The sequence below is a fragment of the Parambassis ranga genome, chromosome 19 (assembly GCF_900634625.1).
Source record: "Parambassis ranga chromosome 19, fParRan2.1, whole genome shotgun sequence".
Taxonomy (NCBI): Eukaryota; Metazoa; Chordata; class Actinopteri; family Ambassidae; genus Parambassis; species Parambassis ranga.
Window position 1 is genome coordinate 12,099,587 of NC_041039.1, and position 20,813 is coordinate 12,120,399.

At 42.0% G+C, this 20,813-nt stretch overlaps 1 protein-coding gene across 1 annotated transcript; it reads left to right on the top strand.

The window, feature by feature from the left end:
- Positions 1-922: 922 nt before the first annotated feature.
- On the top strand, positions 923-11,520 carry LOC114451405 (alpha-tectorin-like). Its single transcript, XM_028429973.1, has 25 exons — positions 923-973; positions 1,173-1,227; positions 1,334-1,357; positions 2,408-2,523; positions 2,789-3,067; positions 3,160-3,255; positions 3,375-3,540; positions 3,608-4,008; positions 4,096-4,672; positions 4,752-5,335; positions 5,432-5,984; positions 6,070-6,668; positions 6,760-6,917; positions 7,005-7,405; positions 7,527-7,723; positions 8,036-8,431; positions 8,510-8,793; positions 8,929-9,206; positions 9,286-9,405; positions 9,509-9,693; positions 9,788-9,948; positions 10,026-10,277; positions 10,363-10,522; positions 10,617-10,719; positions 10,809-11,520. Exons 2-25 carry the CDS (start codon positions 1,182-1,184, stop codon positions 10,898-10,900), a joined length of 6,228 nt encoding a protein of 2,075 aa, XP_028285774.1. The 5' UTR covers positions 923-973; positions 1,173-1,181; the 3' UTR covers positions 10,901-11,520.
- The last annotated feature ends 9,293 nt before the right edge of the window (positions 11,521-20,813 follow it).

The following is a 20,813-nucleotide window of genomic DNA, read 5'->3' on the forward strand; positions in this document are numbered from 1 at the left end:
GGTAATATTGAAATGACCCAAGACAGTCTTGTGGGTTTCACATTAGTTAGTTCTTTCCATTGTAATTCTAGGGTTAAATTAGTTTGAACACAACACAGTTGTGTGGAAATTGTTGACATAACTATATTAGGTAGATTGGACAAGTTATTTTTTTGAGTGTAACTCACCTCACATCAGTCCAGCACAGGTGTATGAACACAACTGTATTCATAAATGTACTTGTAACTACAAACACTGTAGAAATGTAGTGGAGTAGAAAGAAGTACAAAATAAGTACAAATACTTAGTTACATTCCACCACTTGTCACGAGCACTGCAGCATAGAGATTGTCACTTAACCATGAAACTGCTATAACAATACTCCATAAAGAACAGAAGGTTTACAGAGTCTTCATTAATGCCCTGCAGTGCACAATTACAGTAATTGGTGGTAAGGTGGTTAGGTTTCAATAATAAGAGGTTTTAGGGTAAGACTTAAGAAAGACTGTGATTATGGTTAAACAGAAAAATAGGCTTACTGGAAGCAAATAAATACAGCGAAATTCTGCGAAGACTATTAGGACATTATTTTTTCGGTCAGATTCATTGAGTTCATGTGCATTTTACTCTGAAATTATTGAGCAACTCAAAACCTGAGCAAATAAAGGCAATGTCTCAGAGCGGGTCCGATACCGTACATTGTTTTTTAATTGAGACTAAAAATGACAAAAAAGAGACTTTGATATAGACGAAAAATTAAGGTAAATAAAATATGTAATAATTCTGTCAGTATAAGAATCTAACAATCCTCAAAGAGCAGTGGAATGCTGGTTGTTATGAGGAAACAGCTGGTATTTTTTCATCTGATATGTCTAACTGGTGTAAAGTGAAAGATTAGATTGGGACTGTGCCAGATTTCACTGTTTAAAACTTCTTGCTCCTGCTCAGACTCACATAGTCATCCTGCGTGAGGAAAAGAAGAGCATGAGAGGAGGTAATTTATTTTGAACTAGTAAAACATCATTCTCAATATAACGATGCTGCTGAATAAGAGACAGGAGACTGTTTCTAATGGAATGTTGGTTTTATTAAGGATTTAATTTACTTATTAGAAGCAGACTGTAGTCTACAGTCTACATTTTTGATGCATATCTGAATGAATCTAATTTTATTTCATCACCTTTGGTTGACAGGTCTGAGCCATGGCACGCCAAGCCATACTGTCTGTGCTTCTTTTGTGGATGATAAGTACGTATATTTCATTCAATGTGTTTATATAAATTAGATCTATTTTTTGACATTATCCATCTCAGAATTTCAAATGATGCATCTGTTTTTTTATTTATTTTTACAGGTAAAGTGACTGCACAATCTTCAGGTAAGCTCATTTGTTAAAAACTGTCCATTTTATATGATGTCAGAATATGTGAATAAACGTTTTATTGTATAATTTTTATTGTACTGTTATGCATATAATTACTCACAGTGCATTCTATTGCGCACCATGAATAATCATTGAGAGTGTGTAGGTCCAGAAACAGGCTTTACTGACCAGTGGTGGAATGTAACTGAGTATTTGTACTTTGTTACTGTACTTAAGTAAAAATAATAGTGCATAGACTACTTTATACTTTTACTCCATTACATTTTGCAGCTATTATCTGTACTTTCTACTCCACTACAAATTTGAAAATGTCTGTAGTTACAAGTACATTTATGAATACAGTTGTGTTCATATAGCTGTGCTGGACTGATGTGAGGTCAGACATGAAGATGGTGTCACGCTGCCAGCTGTGTTTCTATAATGAGCCTCAATCATGATGCCGGTGCTCTGGCTCAGTTAGCTAACTAGTTAGTTTTTATTAGATTTAGTTAGATTTTATATAGCTGGTTCTGGGTAGTGAAAATTTCAATTAACTACACATTGTCAATTTTAATTTTAAGATGATTTCTTTGATTATTTTAACCCGTTCATATATCCTTTGCAGTGTGTGAGCACTTCTACTTTTACTTAAGTATATATTTTGCTGGTTATTTGTACCTTTACTTAAGTACCAAGCTTCAGTACTTCCTCCACCACTGTTACTGACACATAAGGGTGTGGAAGCCGGGAATCTATCACACCCTCGGCTTACCGTAAACCAAGCCCTTCCCTCTAGAAATGAAAAAGTGTGTTGCTGAGTTTTTGTTTTGTTTTGTAAAAGCACATTGAGACAATTCTGATTGTAAAAAGTGCTATATAAATCAAATTGAACTGATTTGAATTAAAATCAGAAATTTAGGACATTTATTTAATTTAATTTAGTCACACCTGTGCTTTGTCAGAATGTCTGCTAAGATATGTTAGATTAAACACCAATGATTTGCTTTGTTGGCTGTGTGTAATGCTGACACTAAAATATTTTTTATTGTATTTTACATTTTCCAGGACCTCTTTACCCAATTTATGGAACAGAAAGCAGTCACACAGATGATGGAAGTTCTCCTGTAATTAGTCTGCTACGGCCTTTTGTTTATTTTGGACAGCCGTACAATCAGATCTATGTACGTAACAAGTTTTGTGACTCATTATAACTTCGTTTTGTTGTGTTATGATCAGAAACCCAGCAGTCTGTGGACTGTCGGGCACATTTAAAACCACAGCGCAGGTTCAATCAAGAACAAAATATGTGGCCTGAGGATCAGGGTTATTATTTTCTAAAGCTATTTAGAATTGACTTCGACTTAAATTTTTTAATAAGTACTAATCATAGTCAGTATAACATACTGTGCCTTACTTAGTTAGTAAGAACTGTTGTTTTTCCTTCAGGTGAACCACAATGGACATCTGACATTCGACATGCCATGGAGCTCTTTTAGCCCTCAACCATTTCCAATGTATGGGTCCAGAGACATCATTGCCGCCTTCTGGACAGACTTGGACAACAGAGCAAACGGTCACATCTACTACAACCAGTACACCAGTGGAACTGTCCTCCAACAAGCTACACAAGACATTAATCAGTACTTCCCTGGGCTGAACTTTAATGCAAACTGGGTCTTTGTGGCTACATGGTATGAGGTAGCCTACTTTCCAACCACTGGGACAGTAAGTCATGTTTTTATAAATGGTATATAGAGCACATTCTATAAAGCACAATATAAACACAATATTTAAGTCATAACTCACCTTTGTTTCAGCAAACGACTGTCCAGGCAGTCTTGATCTCTGGTGGTCAGTACTCGTTTGTGTTGATGAACTATGGGATAATTGCTTCCACCAGTCGTAGCATAGAGGTTAGAACCATTAAAATGACATTCAATCAATAAAGTCTGTGTATTTGTTGCAAAATAAAATTAAACACTTGGCTGAAAAGAACGCTGATTCTTTATATATGTGTGTCTGTAATTTCCAGGCTGGCTATGACACAAACAATTCTACTCACCATTATACCATCCCGGGATCATTCACTGCAAGTGCAACAGGCCCTTATTCAGTGTTCAGTCTGAACAGCAACGTTAACGTACCTGGTCGTTGGGCTTTCCGGACAGACCATGGCTCGACAGGCTGCACCTTCAATGGTATGATTGGACTCTGGCAATAAATTGATATTGGAAAGAAGATTTATGTTACTTTTTCCTTTAAAAGATGCGCCTGTGCAGCTTGGTGACACCTTCTGGACTGACAGGACCTGTGCACAGAAGTGCACCTGCACCAGAGCAGGCCTGCAGTGTTACAGTCAACCCTGCACCTTCTCCCAGATCTGCCAGGAAACCTCCTTTCGTTATTCCTGCCAGACAGTGCAGAGACGCACTTGCACCATAAGTGGAGATCCACACTACTACACCTTTGACAACATGGTGTTTCACTTTCAGGGCACGTGCTCTTATGTCCTCTCTGAGCAGTGTGACCAAGGGCTGCCCTACTATAGAGTGGAGGGTAAGAACGAGCACCGGGGCAGCACTCGAGTTTCTTGGACGCGACTGGTCAAAGTGTTTGTCAATAATGAGGTCATTGAGCTTGTTAAAGGACGTCGTAGTGAGGCTAAGGTTAGCAATAAAGATGCAGTTTTCCCTTGATGCACTATGGTAGTATTGTTCATATTTTTAACTCTTTGTATGCTATTGTGCTTACAGGTTAATGGAAACTTTGCTACTGCTCCCTTCTCTCTTAGCAACGGCACCATCCAGGTTTATGAGTCTGGTTTTTCAGTGGTTGTCAGCACTAACTTTGGCTTGGTTGTGTCTTATGACGCCTATCATTACGTCACTATCAGCGTGCCGTACACTTACCTGAATGCAACATGTGGCCTGTGTGGAAACTTCAACAATCACCCTGGAGACGACTTTCGGACCCGCCAAGGCCAGGTTGTCAGCTCTGATGTGATTTTTGCCGACAGCTGGAAAGCAGCCGGAGATGATGATCCTGGTTGTGGGGTCTATTGTGCTGGCTCGGACTGTGCTGCGTGCACTAATGCTCAAACGGCTTTATACAGTGATACAGCACACTGTGGAATCCTTCAGATCATGTCTGGGCCGTTTGCCGCTTGCCATCAACAACTGCCCCCACAGAGCTTTGTGGAAAGTTGTGTGTTTGATCTGTGTATAGGAGAAGGGTACCAGCCCATTCTGTGTCAGGCTCTCAATGTCTATGCAAGTCAGTGTCAACAAAATGGTATCCAGCTACCGAGCTGGAGGAGACAAGGCTTCTGTGGTATGTCTCTCATTCAGTAATATTTCAAACTGTCCTTGGAGTGAAATGTGTGAGAAAACAAAATGTTTCTTTTGTGTAGAAATCCCCTGCCCAGCCAACAGCCACTTTGAGTCCCAAGGCACAGGATGTCCTCCTACCTGTGTCAATCCCAATTCAATTCAGAGCTGCCCCCTCCCTGTCCAGGAGAGCTGCGTCTGCAATTCAGGCTACATCCTTAGTGGTGGGGTGTGCGTCCCTCGCGCTGAGTGTGGCTGCAGCTTTGAGGGTCGATACTACCGCTCTGGAGAAACTGTAATACTAGATGAGGACTGTGGGAGGCGTTGTAGCTGCAGTTACGGCTCCATGACTTGTCAATTCTATGCTTGTGGCCCTCTTGAGTCATGCAGTGTGGAAGCGGGAGAAAGAGGATGCAGACCAAACAGCTATGCAACATGCTGGATAAGGGGACCAGGGTCATATCAGACATTTGATGGGCTGACGTATCAGTATCCTGGAGCTTGTCAGTTGACTCTTGCCAAGGTCATGGGATTGTCTAGTCACCCACACTTTATGGTAACAGCAGAAAAACTGCCACAAGGCCAGCAGGGTTTTTCCCGGATTCTAAAATTTGAGGCAGAGGGAACCCAAGTTTCCATTGAGATGGCTGGTGGCAGCAATGTTAAGGTAAGTGCTTAAAAATAATTTAAAAGTTGCTGAGAAGGAATGTAGCAAAACACCACCCAGAAAATTTGACAATGCTGTTTAAATGACCCCTTACAGGTTGACGGGCAGCAGGTCAGACTACCCTTCAGTTCTGGGTCCAATCGAATCCAAATCTTCCACAACAGCATTCACAGCATCATCCTCCGCACTTCCTTTGGTGTAACTGTGCAGACAGTGTGGCCTCACTTTGTGAGCATCACAGCACCTGGTGTCTACAATGGCTCACTAGGGGGACTCTGTGGTAACTACAATGGTTACTTACAGGATGACTTCCGCACACCCAATGGCATTCTTGTCAACAGTTCTCAGGTCTTTGGGGACAGCTGGCGAGATGGCTCTCTCAGTGCACACTGTGTGGAAAGGATGGATCGTAACTCAGGAATCAATTACAATTCTAGTAATTACTGTGGCATCCTTAGCTCAACACATGGACCCTTTGCACCATGCTGGGGCACGATGAACCCAGGGCAACAGGTGGATGCATGTGTGGAGATAATTAGAGGCTCTCAAGATCCTGCATCAACACTTTGTGAGGTCCTACGAGATTATGCCCTAATGTGTCAACAGAGGGGCGTTTCTATTGGACAGTGGAGAAATGCAACTGGCTGTGGTAGGCAGTTTATCACCTGGCTTTGATATCAACACATTCACTGGCCTTTGTTAATTGTCCTGAATGTTTTTTTCTCTCTCTACAGAGCAAACCTGTCCTCTAAACAGCCATTATGTACAGTGTGGAACCCTTTGTCCCTCCACCTGCCCCAGCCTCTCCTTCCCCTTCTCCTGTGACACTCCGTGTCAGGAGGGTTGCCAGTGTAATGATGGTTTTGTCCTCAATGGAAACCAATGTGTGCGGCCAACATCCTGTGGATGCAACTACCAAGGACGCTATCATCAGGGTGGTGAACAGTTCTGGGAAGGTCAAGAATGCCAGAGTTTCTGCACTTGCAATGGTACAACAGGGTTAGTCAACTGTATCCCCACATCCTGTGGTCCTCAGGAGTCCTGCCGTGTGGTGGAGGCCAGGTACGGCTGCCACCCCAACCCTCATGGCACCTGCTCTGCCTCTGGAGACCCGCACTACCTAACCTTTGATCGCAAGGCCTATGACTTCCAGGGAACCTGCCGCTATGTTCTGGCGACAGTTTGTAATGCCACTGATGGACTCCACCAGTTTTCAGTGGAGGCTAAGAATGAACCCTGGAGTGGGTTGCCTGTTTCTATCACAGCTGAAGTGTTTGTGAATGTGTGGGGCTATCAGGTGCACATGTCCAGAGAAAGCAGGGGTATTGTGAAGGTAAGTTGAACCACTTTAGAACCTTAAGAAATAGTATAACCTTACCTTTCATGTTGCTATTGATTTTAAACATTGTTTTTTTTTGTTATAGGTAAATGGAATAACTAACAACCTGCCAATTGTCCTGAATGGAAGTCAAGTCTCTATCTATACAAGTGGGTCCACAACCTTTGTGAGTGCTGATTTTGGTCTGAGTGTCACATATGATGGATGGAGTACAGTGTCTGTGTCCGTGCCTTCAAAGTACAGGTATCTACCATTCACCAGAGCTATTTTTAAGTAACTTTTTTATTAAGTTCTGTTACACCATTTTCCCTCAATCATTGTCTTCATTAGGGGACGAACATGTGGACTGTGTGGAAACTTCAATGGAAATCCAAACGACGAGTTCCACACTCCATCTGGAACAACAGTAAACACGCCACATGAGTTTGGGTCATCCTGGAAGGTATTGGGAAACTACACCTGCAGTGATGGTTGTGGTTCCTCCTGCCCACGGTGTTTAAATGAGCAGCCTGCTAGAGCTGTGTGTGAGTTGATTCAGGCGGCAGATGGTCCCCTCAGCTTCTGCCATCAGCAGGTGAACCCACGACCCTACTTTGATGACTGTGTGTTTGATGTGTGTGTGTCTGGAAATCGAGCCCAAGACCTCCTGTGCCGGGCCGTTGAAGCATACGTCAGTGCTTGTCAGTCTGCTAATGTTCGAATCTACCCTTGGAGAGAGAACACCACCTGCAGTAAGTTGTTTGTTTTACTATAGTGTACCTACTATACAGAATACTATACAAGATAGTATGAGAAGTGTCATAAGACATATGCAGAACACCAATATGTTTTTTTTTCTCACTTATTATTTAGGAGTTCAATGTCCAGCCAACAGTCACTATGAGCTGTGTGGTACTGGCTGTGGCCACATGTGTGCCAGCAGCACTGATTCCACCTGTGAGCAGGTTTGCTCTGAGGGATGTTTCTGTGATGAAGGCTTCCTAAGGAGTGGGACGAGGTGTGTCCCTGTGGAACAATGTGGCTGCCAATATGATGGATTTTACTACAATGTAAGTCATATTTATATAACAAATGCACATGGGTGCATAAACTTGTGAATGTAAGGTTAAAAGGTCAGGCGACAAAAGAGGAACCTGAGGACAGGTGTCTTTTGCGTCATGTTTTTTTTCCTACCTGAGGCTTTCTAGTAAACAAAGCTGATTAACAGGAATCAGTGGCAACTTGGCCAGAACAAGAAACAAATCTGGTTTCAAATAATGCAGTTCTGCAACAATCCTTTGATTATGTCACCCGACTGCTCTGTTTGACACAATACCTATTCTTACCTATCTCTAAATCATGACTAATTTTTTTTGCTGCAGGCTGGTGAGTCCTTCTGGACAGCAGGTTGTTCCCAGAGATGTGAATGTCGTGCTCCCAATGACCTGCGCTGCTCTGCTGCACCTTGTACTAATGCACAACAGTGCACCATTAGAAATGGAAAGCTGGGTTGTTATGCTGTCATGTCCACCTGCACTGTGTGGGGGGATCCACATTACATCACCTTTGATGGAGCAGTGGCTCACTTCCAGGGCTCCTGCTCATATATCATCACTGAAAGTGTAAACCACCACAGTGATGAGACCCAGTTCCAGGTGATAGCCACCAATAATCACCGTGGCAACAACCGTGTGTCATTTGTATCAGCAGTGGATGTATACCTTTCAAATCAACCAGAGAGTGTGTATGTCAGGATTGGACCAAACAAAAGAGTGAAGGTAAACTACTTTAAAGGTAATCACTGTCTGTTGTGGACACAGGTCCTTCCTCACATCTCTGTTTGTTCATCTCTTAAGGTAAATGGAAGTGAGGTGTCTCTTCCAACCACCGCAGGGACCTTAGCTCAGGTGGTAACGCAGGGAAGCTACATAGTGGTGAATGCCAATGACTTGATAGTCCAGTTTGACGGCTACAGTACGTTACTGGTCAGACTGGGCCACAACCGTGAAAACAGAGTCAGTGGAATGTGTGGAAACTTCAATGACGACTCTACAGATGACAAAGTCTCACCCAATGGCACCCTGGCCCAGAATGACAATGACTTTGGACACAGCTGGAAGGCATCCACAAGCCAACCTGGGTGAGCTGTGTAGAATAAAACACACACATGCATGACCATATTATGTAACTGTATTACTTTAAAATTATACATGAACTCTGCACAAATATTCTGCACCGAGACATGTGTTGTGACAAAGTCTGATGTTCTTCCTAGATGTGGATCCAATGATGAAAGAGCAGGTGAAGGATTGGGTGACTGTACCTTCATGCAGGAATACTCTGAACTCTGCAGTGTCATCACCAACACCAGTGGCCCATTCAGTGCCTGTCACCTACACTCCAACCCTCAGCCATTCTTCACTTCCTGTGTCTATGATCTCTGCCTCTATACTCCGGTCAACGGCATGCTGTGCTCTGCTGTGGCAGCCTATGAGACAACCTGCTCTGTTTCAGGGATAAACATCCCTGATTGGCGCTCTGCTCTGCAGTGTGGTATGATGATAATAAATGAGTGTTTGTAATGTTTTCTAGGTTTTGCTTCCGTCTCATCCTTGCTTCACTCTTTCTGCAGCTGAGTCAGACCCCTGTGAACAGTTGAAATGCACAGAGTATGAGTGGTGTGGTGAGAAGAACGGCGCGTATGGCTGCTTCTGTGATGAACATCATCATCGGCCTACCAATGAGAGCTACGGTGAGGAAAGGTTTCCTTCGAACTCTGCGTCATATGTTTAGTGCTTTGGTGTTTTCTCACTTCACTTTCTAACCTTAACCTGATCTCCCTCTCTAAACCGCAGACTCGTCCATCACTTGTGTCAGTAGCTCAGGCACCATGACTGTGTCTCGCTGCCAGCTCTTTGAAGCTGGCTTCCCCTCCAGTGCCCTCCATCTCAGAGATGACTCCTGCAATGCCACTCTCCAGAATGGCCAACTGGTGTTCCACTTCGACAATGACGACAATCTGTGTGGGACAGTTCTCAGGGTACGGTCTATAGCATCCTTAATACTGATGGTCAAAACTATGTATTTTAATGTCATACAATCAACTTGTACTTCTTTGTTAATTTAATTTTCAGAGCAATGGAACACATTTTATGTATGAGAACACCATCCAGGGCCAAGTGGACAGTCATGGAGGTATAATCAGCCGGAAGAGGAACATTGAGTTGCAGTTCTGCTGTAATTACCCGCTCAATCAGGCACTGTCAATGGCTGTGGGCATCAATCCTGTCGAGAGGTGATATGACTATCTCCATTATTCACTGAACAGTTTTAATAGGCAGCTCTTGAGAATAACTTGTTTTCTTTTCATAGTATTGTGAGGAAGAAGCTTGCAACTGGCCGTGGGATGTTTCATATGAGGATGATCCCCTTCGAAGACCGCGGCTTCCGCTTTCCCCTCACCAGTGAGAGAAACATAGAGATGGAAGTGGACCAGAGGTTGTATGTGGAGGTACAAACAGGCGGGGTTGATCAGCGTCAGATCTCCACCATTCTTGACTCCTGCTGGGCCACACCGGTCAACATGGCAGGCTACCCTGTCCGCTGGGATCTCATTATCAATGAGTAAAAGAGCTTCTGTTTTCTTAATTGTGTGAATAAATAAATTAAATCTTTTATGTGCTCTCTTAATCTTGTTTCTGTCCTCCAGGTGTCCTAATCCATCAGATGGTACAGTGGAGGTGATTCAGAACGGCGTCTCCACTGTGGCCCGGTTCTCCTTCAAGATGTTCACCTTCACCAACTTTCCATCCCTCTACGTGCACTGTCAGGTCCACCTGTGTCTGTTGAGACACAACAACTGCACAACTGTACGTACCACTGTGTTCGTATGCGTTTATGCTTGCTTATTGTGACATCCACTGAAGCATCAATGAGGCTCTTATTATTGTTATTTTCCTGCAGCACTGCTATCCCGGTTACCATCGCCGTGTTCAGAGGGACGTATCCTACCATGGTTCTACAGCCATCTCACTGGGACCATTCGTCATGACGCAGGGACACCCAGGTAATTCTCTCATATGTTGGTCTCATGTTTGTGTTCTCGTTGGTGTCATGGGCTGCTAGATAATGTGAACACTGGATATCTTCTTGCAGAAACAAGGATCAAAGCAAGCAGTGCTTCAGTCCAGCTGGCATCACTGTTGACCCTGCTGGTCAGTTTGCTGACTGTAAAAACTCTGGTCTAGTGAGATCAAAGATGATCCACATTTTACCATACTTTTACTTTGAATTGTATTTCTGATATATTATTTCTGATGAGGGATGTGTTATAATCCAGTTTGTTATATTCACTGCATATCACATTTAATGATTGTATTAATAATTCTTTTGATTTACATGTAGGAATGAATTTTAAGGAAACGGATGTAACAATAATAATTACAATCAGAACGGCACTTTCTATCTGAATGCTGCTTATTAATATAAAATGTAAACTTGTTAACTGGGTGCAACATTGAATATTCAGTGTATAATTCTTTTATAAACATTCTGAATTCAGTTCAGTTTGACAAATGAATGAATGAAAACAAAATGAATCTGATCATGTCTCTGTGAGAGGTCCGGTCTATTAATCATGGTAGGTTTTCTTTGCAACACTAGAGGGCAGTATAAGATCAAATGCACACTATTGATGACTACTATTGAAGGTAATGTTGAAGAAGTTTACTCTCAGGTATTTTGAATGTGAATGTTTTTTAATCATCATAATTCTATTAATGATTATAACTAGTGTAACATGTTAATCTTGTTCTTTAATTCTGTTAAGTACGTTAGTGTTTTAATCACATAAGAATAAACTTTTCTTGTTAAATAAATGTAACACAATCAACTACAACCAAAATCAAAATAAATAAATACAAATTAGTTCCCGAATGATATGAGTTGCTACCTCTCTCTTCTGGTTTGGAATTCATCTTTACAGGATAAGACCCACGTAGACATAACAGCACTCACCACACAGCAGCTACATGTCATTTGTCTTTGGTGTACAGTATGTTTCCTGACATCTTCAGGTAAGAAGTGTAAAAGACATTTAAGATCATATTACAGGTCTGTTTGGTTTAATGTTGTTCGACAGCATTCAGAGTGTACTTACAAATCCACAACCATTGTTGGTACTTAAGGACCAACACCCTCTTTATATTTAAGTAGCAGTCATTGTTTGATTGCTCTCTGTTTCTCATGTAATAGCTTAGCTCCTCTGACAATGTACCGTTGGAAGGTTAATCCTGTGGCTTTTGTGGTATTTTCAGGCTTTCAAAGACGACGTGTCAGCATGAATGAGGGTGCAGAATGGTGACTTCCTACAAATAATACTTAGTTCTGCCTGGAACTGATCTGCAAGTCATTATTTAACAGGAAGTACCCGAGCTCATATGACAGAGAAGAATTAGTGTTCATGCCAGTTCCTGTTAAGGTTACATTACATTTTAATTTTTAAAATATTGTTATTGTTGGTGCAGTTTAAATGGTATCAAAGAAATCCCCATGCAGGACTTCAGCTGTGAGATGCCATCCACTTCTATTCTGTATTTTGGAAATACCTAAAATCCAGAAGTACTCAGACTGTATCGTGATAAGCATGCAGGCCTTTGACCCCACTCATATCTTCTTTTCTGCACATTTATTCTCTCCCCTCCTTTCATCCATCTATCCTGTACATAATTCAATTAAACAGATGCAGGTCCTGAAGCGTCACATATGTCAAACTTAACAACAGCCATATGTGGTGAGTCATACCTTATCTTTGGTTTGGTGAACCGCTGTCACACAATCACTTTATCATGCTCTCCTTGATGTCAAAAGCTCCTGAGTGGACCGTCCTATCACTAAACTAAGGCCCAAAGTAGGCAGGCTTCATTATGTTTCTTTTCTGTATTCTGTGTTTTGTGTTTTTAGAAGGAGGGAGAGTTTGTTTCCCCAGAAAAGGAGTGAAAGACGGAGTGGAAATGAAGGGTAGGATGGTGGTGGATGTGGGCTGAAGGAAAATATGAGTGACAGCTTGTTGACTTTTACGAGATGCTGAGGGCCCAGTGGGCTTAATTGGATTCCCTCATAAAGTCCCCTGTGAGGTGTGTTGGAGGGGTCAGCCGGGGTCCAATGTGAAGTCTGACCTGCCTTATTCCACCGAAGTGCACCACCCCTAATGACACTGACCATTCACTACATAATTACATCTGAACTTGTGGCTCTTTGACTCTTTCCAAAATACTTTAGTTTCACGTTTACTTTCCTAAATTGTACGGTTGCATGTGTTCTAAACTGAGTTTAGGACGCCTTGTGAGAAAAGTCATTTGTTTTCTTGGTCTTAACAAAACAAGGTCTTTTTGTGTCGTTATAAAACCTTTCTTGATAAAGATGCATCGGGCCGTTTCTGATGACAGTAATTCGATTTCCCCGGTGAACTCTATACTCCTGAGAAGGCCACACAGTCATGGGACCGAAGCTGCAATCCTAGAAGTCATTAAATTAACTTGGCAAACCATGTGTGAAACATCAACACTTCGTTAAGTTTTACACCTAACCAAACTGTGATTTACTGTGACACCTTTACTGTCCTGAAAATTATTTGTCACAAGAGTATAATAATAGTTATGGACGTTCTTTCTTTGTTAACACCACTGTAAACAGAAGTACAGTCATTGTTTATCTGTGCCTTGCTCTCATTGCACAGCATGTGGTCATGCTTATCTCTTAATTATTCCATAAAAATCCATTATAATAAAAGTGCTAGGGTTATGAATTATGTTGACTGTGACATACTGTTTCCATCAACCTTCCATTTGAAATATTAAATCAGAGGTTTACCAGAGGGCTTCCTCCTGCCATCTGGTTTTGCTGTCAGCCCAGGACCACCTCCCTTACTCCCTTAGACCTGTACATTTAAACGATTTTGAAAATTTCCTGTCTATAAATGTTGAATTCACCTTGGCCACTTGCAAATAAGTTTCTAGTAAATGCTTTGTAGTGTTTTATTTACAGATTATGTTTTAGATTAAGGAACAGGACCTTTATTGACAGGAGACTACTTTGACTCGCTGTGCCATCCTCTGGCACTGAGTGGTACTACATGATAGTAATCAATCTTTTAAAAAAACATATTCAAAAATTCTTCTTATACATAAACAGGAAAACATGTGCAGTAATAAAAATAAAAATCTCATTCCCAGTTTTTGAGCCATTTGGACTGAGCAGATTAGAGTATTTTCAATTAACTTAAAATGCTTTTAGCTTATTTGCCTAAGATACTGTAACTAAGTTTACCCCAGGAATTAGAAGGCCGGAGGCTGACGGAGTAAGTGATGGACTGGAAGGGATGATAATGACAATCCTCTTGTTTATCCTTTTTTCCACTGTGTCACCATATTCGCTTTCCTCCACCACACCCGACTCCACCACCACTTCGCTCCCCTCCAACAGTGACCATGGGCTGTTTATCGACTGGCTTCTTCTTCCTGTTTGTGGTACTAAGAGGCTGAAATTAGATCTGCATCGGCGAGGATTTGAGATAAATTGGGCAGCAGATCGGTCCTAACTCAATTCGCTGTTGGTTTCTGACGGGGTAGGGTGGGGGTGGGGGGAATACTTCTTATGATACAGCAGATAGAAACAACAACACCAGGCTGATGTGGACACAGGCTGGTCTTTTGACTTTAGCTAAAATGAATGAGCTCAAAGAGTATAGTTTAGGTGGTATGTAAAGCTTTCTTTAGGGTCGTTGATTGTAATAATCTTCCTGTGGGCAAGGCCTTGTCCCTGCTGTCCCCCCACTGCTGCTCCCTCGGGTTGGCCTAAATGGCTGTGGTACACAGGGGTAATCGGCCGCTCCCATTACAAGTCCCGGGGGAAGAGGGGTTCGCTGCTTAGCTTCTTTGTACGGTTTGGGGTTGGGGTGTGGATCTCACTCTTTTCACTGTCCCACTTTGATCTGACTCCAATCCCCGACAGCTGATACTGTAGCTGAACCTGACACTCTGAGCTGCCTCTGTAGAAATCTGGAATGAGAAGAGGAGAATGGGATTGAGGAGAGTGGGGCTCAATGCCAAAGTATCTCTTGTTTTGTGTGCCAGACAGAAACGATGACCCTCTTGGTTAAACTCAGCCTGAGAGGTCACGGCCCACAGTGAGGAGGAGAAACTCCCTGGGGGGGTAAACAAATGTGTTGCTATGTTTTTGCCACTGCATTAACATAAGTGCATAAAATATAACTTGGAAGTGGTGGTGGTCAGGGATTCTGCATTAGTGTATGCACTCCCATTACAAGCTATAAAACTTCTGATTCCAAAGGTGCATGAAAAATGAAACAAACAAACAAATCCTGCTCCTCTTCTTCTTCTTTTGTTTATTAGCCATTGACATCATGTAACAAATGTATGCCCTAAATGTCCAAATCTACAGTGACTGAGACTTTAAGAGTATGACATTTGGGATGTTTTAAACACATCTGATGATGAGCTGCATTGTTCCTGAAGGTGTGTTTCATAAAACTCTGTATGACGTGTTTGTTTTTGGTCTCAGAAGGTCTTTGTGTACATGCTAAACTGAACATATCAAAAGTCTGTCAGTTTGACACTTTCTGAGAAATACTGAAAGGCGGGTTGTTAGCTTGAAAACAGACAAGCTGTAACACATACTGCCTCAGGTCGGTACTAAAACTGATGTTGATCGAATAGGCCCCTTTCTGTCTTCACAGACTGTGAACGTGCCCGAAAATACAAAGAGGACCTACAAATGAACATTTGTGGGATTCTTGACTATATTAGGGTGTTTTCTTGTGGCCAATTTGTATATTTAAAAATATGTATTTATTGCATCTCTTGCACTAGTGTTTACTTTATTCTCAGGATGCTTTTAGTCACTGTCTTGATCATGGTATCAGTATCTTCACTGCATGAAAAACACAAGGATGAGGCACCAGAACCCACAGGTCCTGTCGCTTTCTTGGATGTCTCAGTAAATGTGGGAAAAGGTCCATGTCATACTAGAAAGCTGTATTATCTTTTAGGAGTACAATAATCCACATCCACAGTGCAACATTACATCACGCCTTTATTTAGAGGCCATATCAATGTGACATCATGACCATCACTCTATACCTGCATTCACCACAGAGACGGGTGACTGGGATTGAAACTCAAGCCTGTGTATTATGTGAGATGCAGAACATCAGTGCTTGTCCTTGGCTATTCTGAAGACTAATCAGATTTCATGCAGCAGAATGCCGGGACATAATTACACTTTTCCTTTATGTTGCGTGCACAAAAACACAGCAGAGTAGTAGGAGGTTAGCACATTATAGCCACAATGGTTGCTTTGCTTTGCTGGTTAAGAGATTAAAGAGATACCACTTATGTCAACAAGCAGTTTATTACTTTAGCTTGGCTTCAAGGAACCAACAAAGGTATCAAAACCTCACTAATTAAAATGTGTGCATATCTATTTACTTCTGTGTGGCATTATAAGATTGCTTTTTTCTTAAAAAAATTAACACCCCACCAAGATGGCAGCTACACTCAAAGATTCATTTCCTGTGTCACACAGGTGTCACCACTCCTCTGAATGTTGGACGCTGTCTGGTGGCAGCAGGAACCTGACAGAGCAGCTTGATCAAAAGGGGTAAATATTACTTTCTACACTCAAACTGTCAAAGAAGAGGCGTGCATCTAAATGGGTAAGTAATGCTGTACACTTTTCTGCATATGGTTGTGGGGCCTAAGATCAGTGGTTCAGTTAGGCTGCAGGACAATGGAACACATGGCTTAGCATGCTAACCTAGTTAGCATCATGTCTAAACATTCAACTACTACTACACATGCATTCAACTTCTCATGTTTGTCGGTCTTGCTAATCAAACTTCAGCTTCAACTGCTTTCCATGAATAGTCTCTTAAATGTTTGAACAGTATGCATTTTATGTGTGGGGAACACAATGGGAATAATTAGAAGAATTTGTTTGTGTGGTTTTATCCCCCAATAGAAATGTTGTGTGTGGCTTAACCAATAATATATACACTCATGTTGGGCCTTAAGGTATGGAAAGACTATTGCGGTCGAGGATGTGCTCCTAGAATACCTCCTAAATAAGATTTTAGTGAGGTAAAACTCAGTCAGAACCATAGATTCACAGTATAATAGCTGTGTGAATTGCAGTACTTTACTTTCATGTTGAGTCTTGCACTTGCTCACACTGCCAACATAACACAATATGTAATGTGGTTTTCCATAAAAGGATCAAGTAAAAACATAAACAGTGTTAAAAGTAATATAAACTATTCCATATCAAGTGGTTACAAGGATTCAAGCCTTTGAAACGTACAGCTGGCTCAGAGTATCGGTGTCAGTCTAACAGGGTGTTTGTAGCTCTAGGTGCAGATCAGGCTCTGAGGTATCGTGGCTGTGTGGGTGCAATTGTTACTGTGCTGTAGATCTTTTTTCTGTTATGACATGAAGGCTCTGTTGGTTCAGTGACTCACTTGTCAGGATAAGAGGACAAAAGAATCAAAGGGAGGGAAACGTACAGAACACTCGCACCAGTTTGCAGAGCAGCCAGGCGACCTGCTGGACTATGTGCTCGGCCTGTTGTTGTTGTTGTTGTTGTTGGGGTAGCGGTAAATAAGAAAATGTTCTCTTTCAAAGCACTTTACTGGCTGAAAGTGGCACCTGGCAAACAGAAAAGAGACACAAATAGCACCACTGAGCATGTGCAGCTTTACATGAAATGCAGTTAATGTTTTAATGGCATTCCCCTCCAATCTGTGTGACAAACAAATCGTTTCTCCTTCACCACAAAGCCACTAAAAGGAATGGCTTCCCAGTTTCTGACTGTGGATTGTGTCGTTATGTTGTCACTTCCTGTTTATAAGTTATACCATCACTGAAAATGGAATGACTGTGTGGGCAATTAAAGTCAAAGCACATTCCCATCGTTAACATTTATCACCTGCTTTAGCCGCAGACCTTTTATAGCTTTCATTCAACAGGATGTTGCTTCTGAGGAATGCTGTCACTACATGATGTATTTGCTTAATCAAGGATTCACTTTGGATTAAAATTCAGACTCACACTGCAATATTTGTTCTTGTTTGGCACCTTGACTGTAATTTGACTGTGTATGGATCAATGCAAAGCAACAGGAACGGAGTTCAGAGAAGAGAGAGGGGTCTTCCAGGGAAGATAAGAGAGGAGACACTACATGATGTTTTATCAAGAGACCAGAACGGAAAGTACTGGAGGAATAATGATATAATAGACTGATGTGGACGGAGGTGAAAAATGGCTCTATTATAGGCCTAATAGAATTTGCCATGCTCCCAGAGGAAAACAGAATGGACTCTCCCTCCTCCTTCCCACCTCTCCTCTCCTCTCCTCTCCTCTCCTCTCCTCTCCTCTCCTCTCCTCTCCTCTCCTCTCCTCTCCTCTCCTCTCCTCTCCTCTCCTCTCCTCTCCTCTCCTCTCCGTCCCTGCATCCCTCCATTTGCTCCGACCAGAGATATAATTTCATCACTCTTCACTTAATTGTGTGCGTGTTGCTGGCAGAGCCCGTCTCTCTGTTCCAGCAAACACAGGCAGGTGGGAGAGGAGGAGGAAGAAGAGCAGAATAATAGAACAGAGTGGGAAACCACATCACTTCATTTTAATAGATGGACAGCTTGTAAAAGCGATGGGTTACATGGTCCCCTCTGAGCAGTCAAGTGTAAACACAGCACAACACTGAGTAGAATCCATCAGAAAAACAGGAGAGACTACAAGATAGAGTTACAGGAAACAGACATATTTGTTTGTGGGTCAAGTAAATATAAGAATAATAAGAGTTTATGTGAATCAAAGGGTGCAATACGTACGACTTTTGGGTGACAATACTCAGAACTCTGTAACGAGGAGCCACTCCAGTCACCAGTGTGCCCTCGGTCCAACATGGCTGAAGCTCTTCTCAGCTCTGGTTCATTTCTAGGTAGAGAAATGTGACTGAACATACCTGATGTGTTTGGGTGTATTCTCTTTCAATCCATCCTTTCATCCTTTCATTGTTTACAAAACAGGATACAAATTGAAATAGACCCCAAAATTCACGCCTATAAGTCTGTACTCTGACAGACACTGACCTTTGACCTCACAGGAGATCACTCACCTCCTTCCTACTGTCCCACCTCAGTTTTTTGCTTCTTTCAAAGGCCGTGCCTCATGTTTGATCTCCTGTTACAGTCCACCATGACTAAAGGCAACACGTGTGTCGTCCCTCAGAGTGATCTGCAGACTTGCCACAGCCAGTCGTTCATCATCGCGAGCATCTGCTGCGATATGCGGAGAGATGATTCTCGCTCGTCGTAAAGATGCCTCTGACCTTTGACCTCATCTCACTGATTGCCTTTTTAGAGAACATTGTGCTAACTTGTATGGAATGAGTTAGGTTATAAAACTGGGGTCGAGTGTTTGAGGAAAACGTTTCCCTTGAAGTGCCGAGGTTGGTTTATGCTTTGACATAATTCTACAAAACCAATCAAACTGCTAATGAAAACTTTTACAGTCGTACATTTTATTGATATTGTGACACAACAGAGACTGAAGATTTCACAGCCTCACATATCTGGATAGTCTTGTTTTTTCATTCCCACTTTATCCCAGGAGCGTGTTATTCTATCACCACACTAAGGCTCCGTCATAAAACTGACCATAACAAGTGGTAAATGAGCCGAGTTAACTGCACGACAGGGAGGGATTTAATGTGAGGACCATCACCTTCTCCAAAAAGACCGCAGACATGCATTAGTATTTTATTTATTTGTGTGGTGGACTGTGGCACATTCATAAACTCACTGCTCATTTTCCATTCATTCCTTTAACAGTCACAGAGGCAACTGAATGCTTTTATAAAATTTCAGTAGCCTTCAGATCCAGCTTCTTCTTCTCAATGAAGAACAGGAAGTAATCCCCTGAGAGGAACTTTGTTGTGGTTTTCCATCACAAATCAGCACACAAAGGCGTTCACAATGCTGATACACAAACAGATTTAGTGGTTTGAGCCAGTTACTGAAAAACAACATTTCTTCACTCACTTTAACACACAGCCAAAACACAACCGGTCACCCAAACACAACATGGCTGATCCTCTTTCACCGCCACATGTCACTCCTGCACACATGGTTCTCTTCACACATCAGGCATTCCTCGCTAACGATTCACTGGAGGTTAGCAGTAGTTAGCCAGGCAATGTGTTTCCCATTTGACCCACGGTTCACTTCGAAACTGATACTAGGTGCCGGGACTGTCTGAACCTGTCGATGCCATTTCTGATCTATATAAGCAGAAACAGATCAGAAGGCAGATCGAGTGCTCAGACTACAGACTGTTACATCCACTTTAATTCATTAGAAAGCAGCAGGCTTTAGGAAGTTTCTGACAGATAAAGTGTGATTTTACTGCCACAAGTAATTTACATTTAAAATGTTAATTATTAAACTGAAGCTACGCTCCCCCATCACGATGTATTTACACTACCATGACCATTCATTGAAGCCCACAGTGACTAAACACGTTGGAACCAGTGTGCTACCATGTGTCGTTACACGCACCATTATCTTTACATTTCACTCACCAGAGTGAGTTCACTTGTGTTGACAGGTTGACTGCATCTATTATGATGGCACTGTGTTGCTGCACTGGCCACACGCAAACGCTATAATTCATGCAGTCCCCCACCGGACTCCTTTTCGCCCCCTCTTCCTCTTCTGTCGCTCACTGTGCCAAAGCTGTTGAAGCCTCCAGTAATCAGTCTGTCTCATTTGGCTTGAGTTACATGTCAGAAGGACTTGAGGGACTCTTGAGGGGAAAATGGACAGGCCTTCTGAGTCCTTAGGGCAAAAACAGTCCATAAGTATCCATTATTAAGTAAATATAAAGAATCCAGTGCTACTTTGCTATGTATGTCTTAAAACATAACCATATATATTAGTAATATTGAATTATTTTCACAATTTATTGATTGGTTTAGATACTGTTTATTTACATGTACTATTTCATTAGTCTGCTTTCTTTATTGAGCGCTTCACGGTTCTAATACTGCCTATTTGGTGATTGTGTCGGAGCAATAAAGAAGATTGAG

Coding starts and splice junctions, on each gene's coding strand:
- LOC114451405 (XM_028429973.1), top strand. CDS start 1,182: ATGGCACGCCAAGCCATACTGTCTGTGCTTCTTTTGTGGATGATAA. Junction 5,336..5,431: donor CTGGTGGCAGCAATGTTAAG/GTAAGTGCTTAA, acceptor GACCCCTTACAG/GTTGACGGGCAGCAGGTCAG. Junction 9,694..9,787: donor TGTGTGGGACAGTTCTCAGG/GTACGGTCTATA, acceptor TTTAATTTTCAG/AGCAATGGAACACATTTTAT.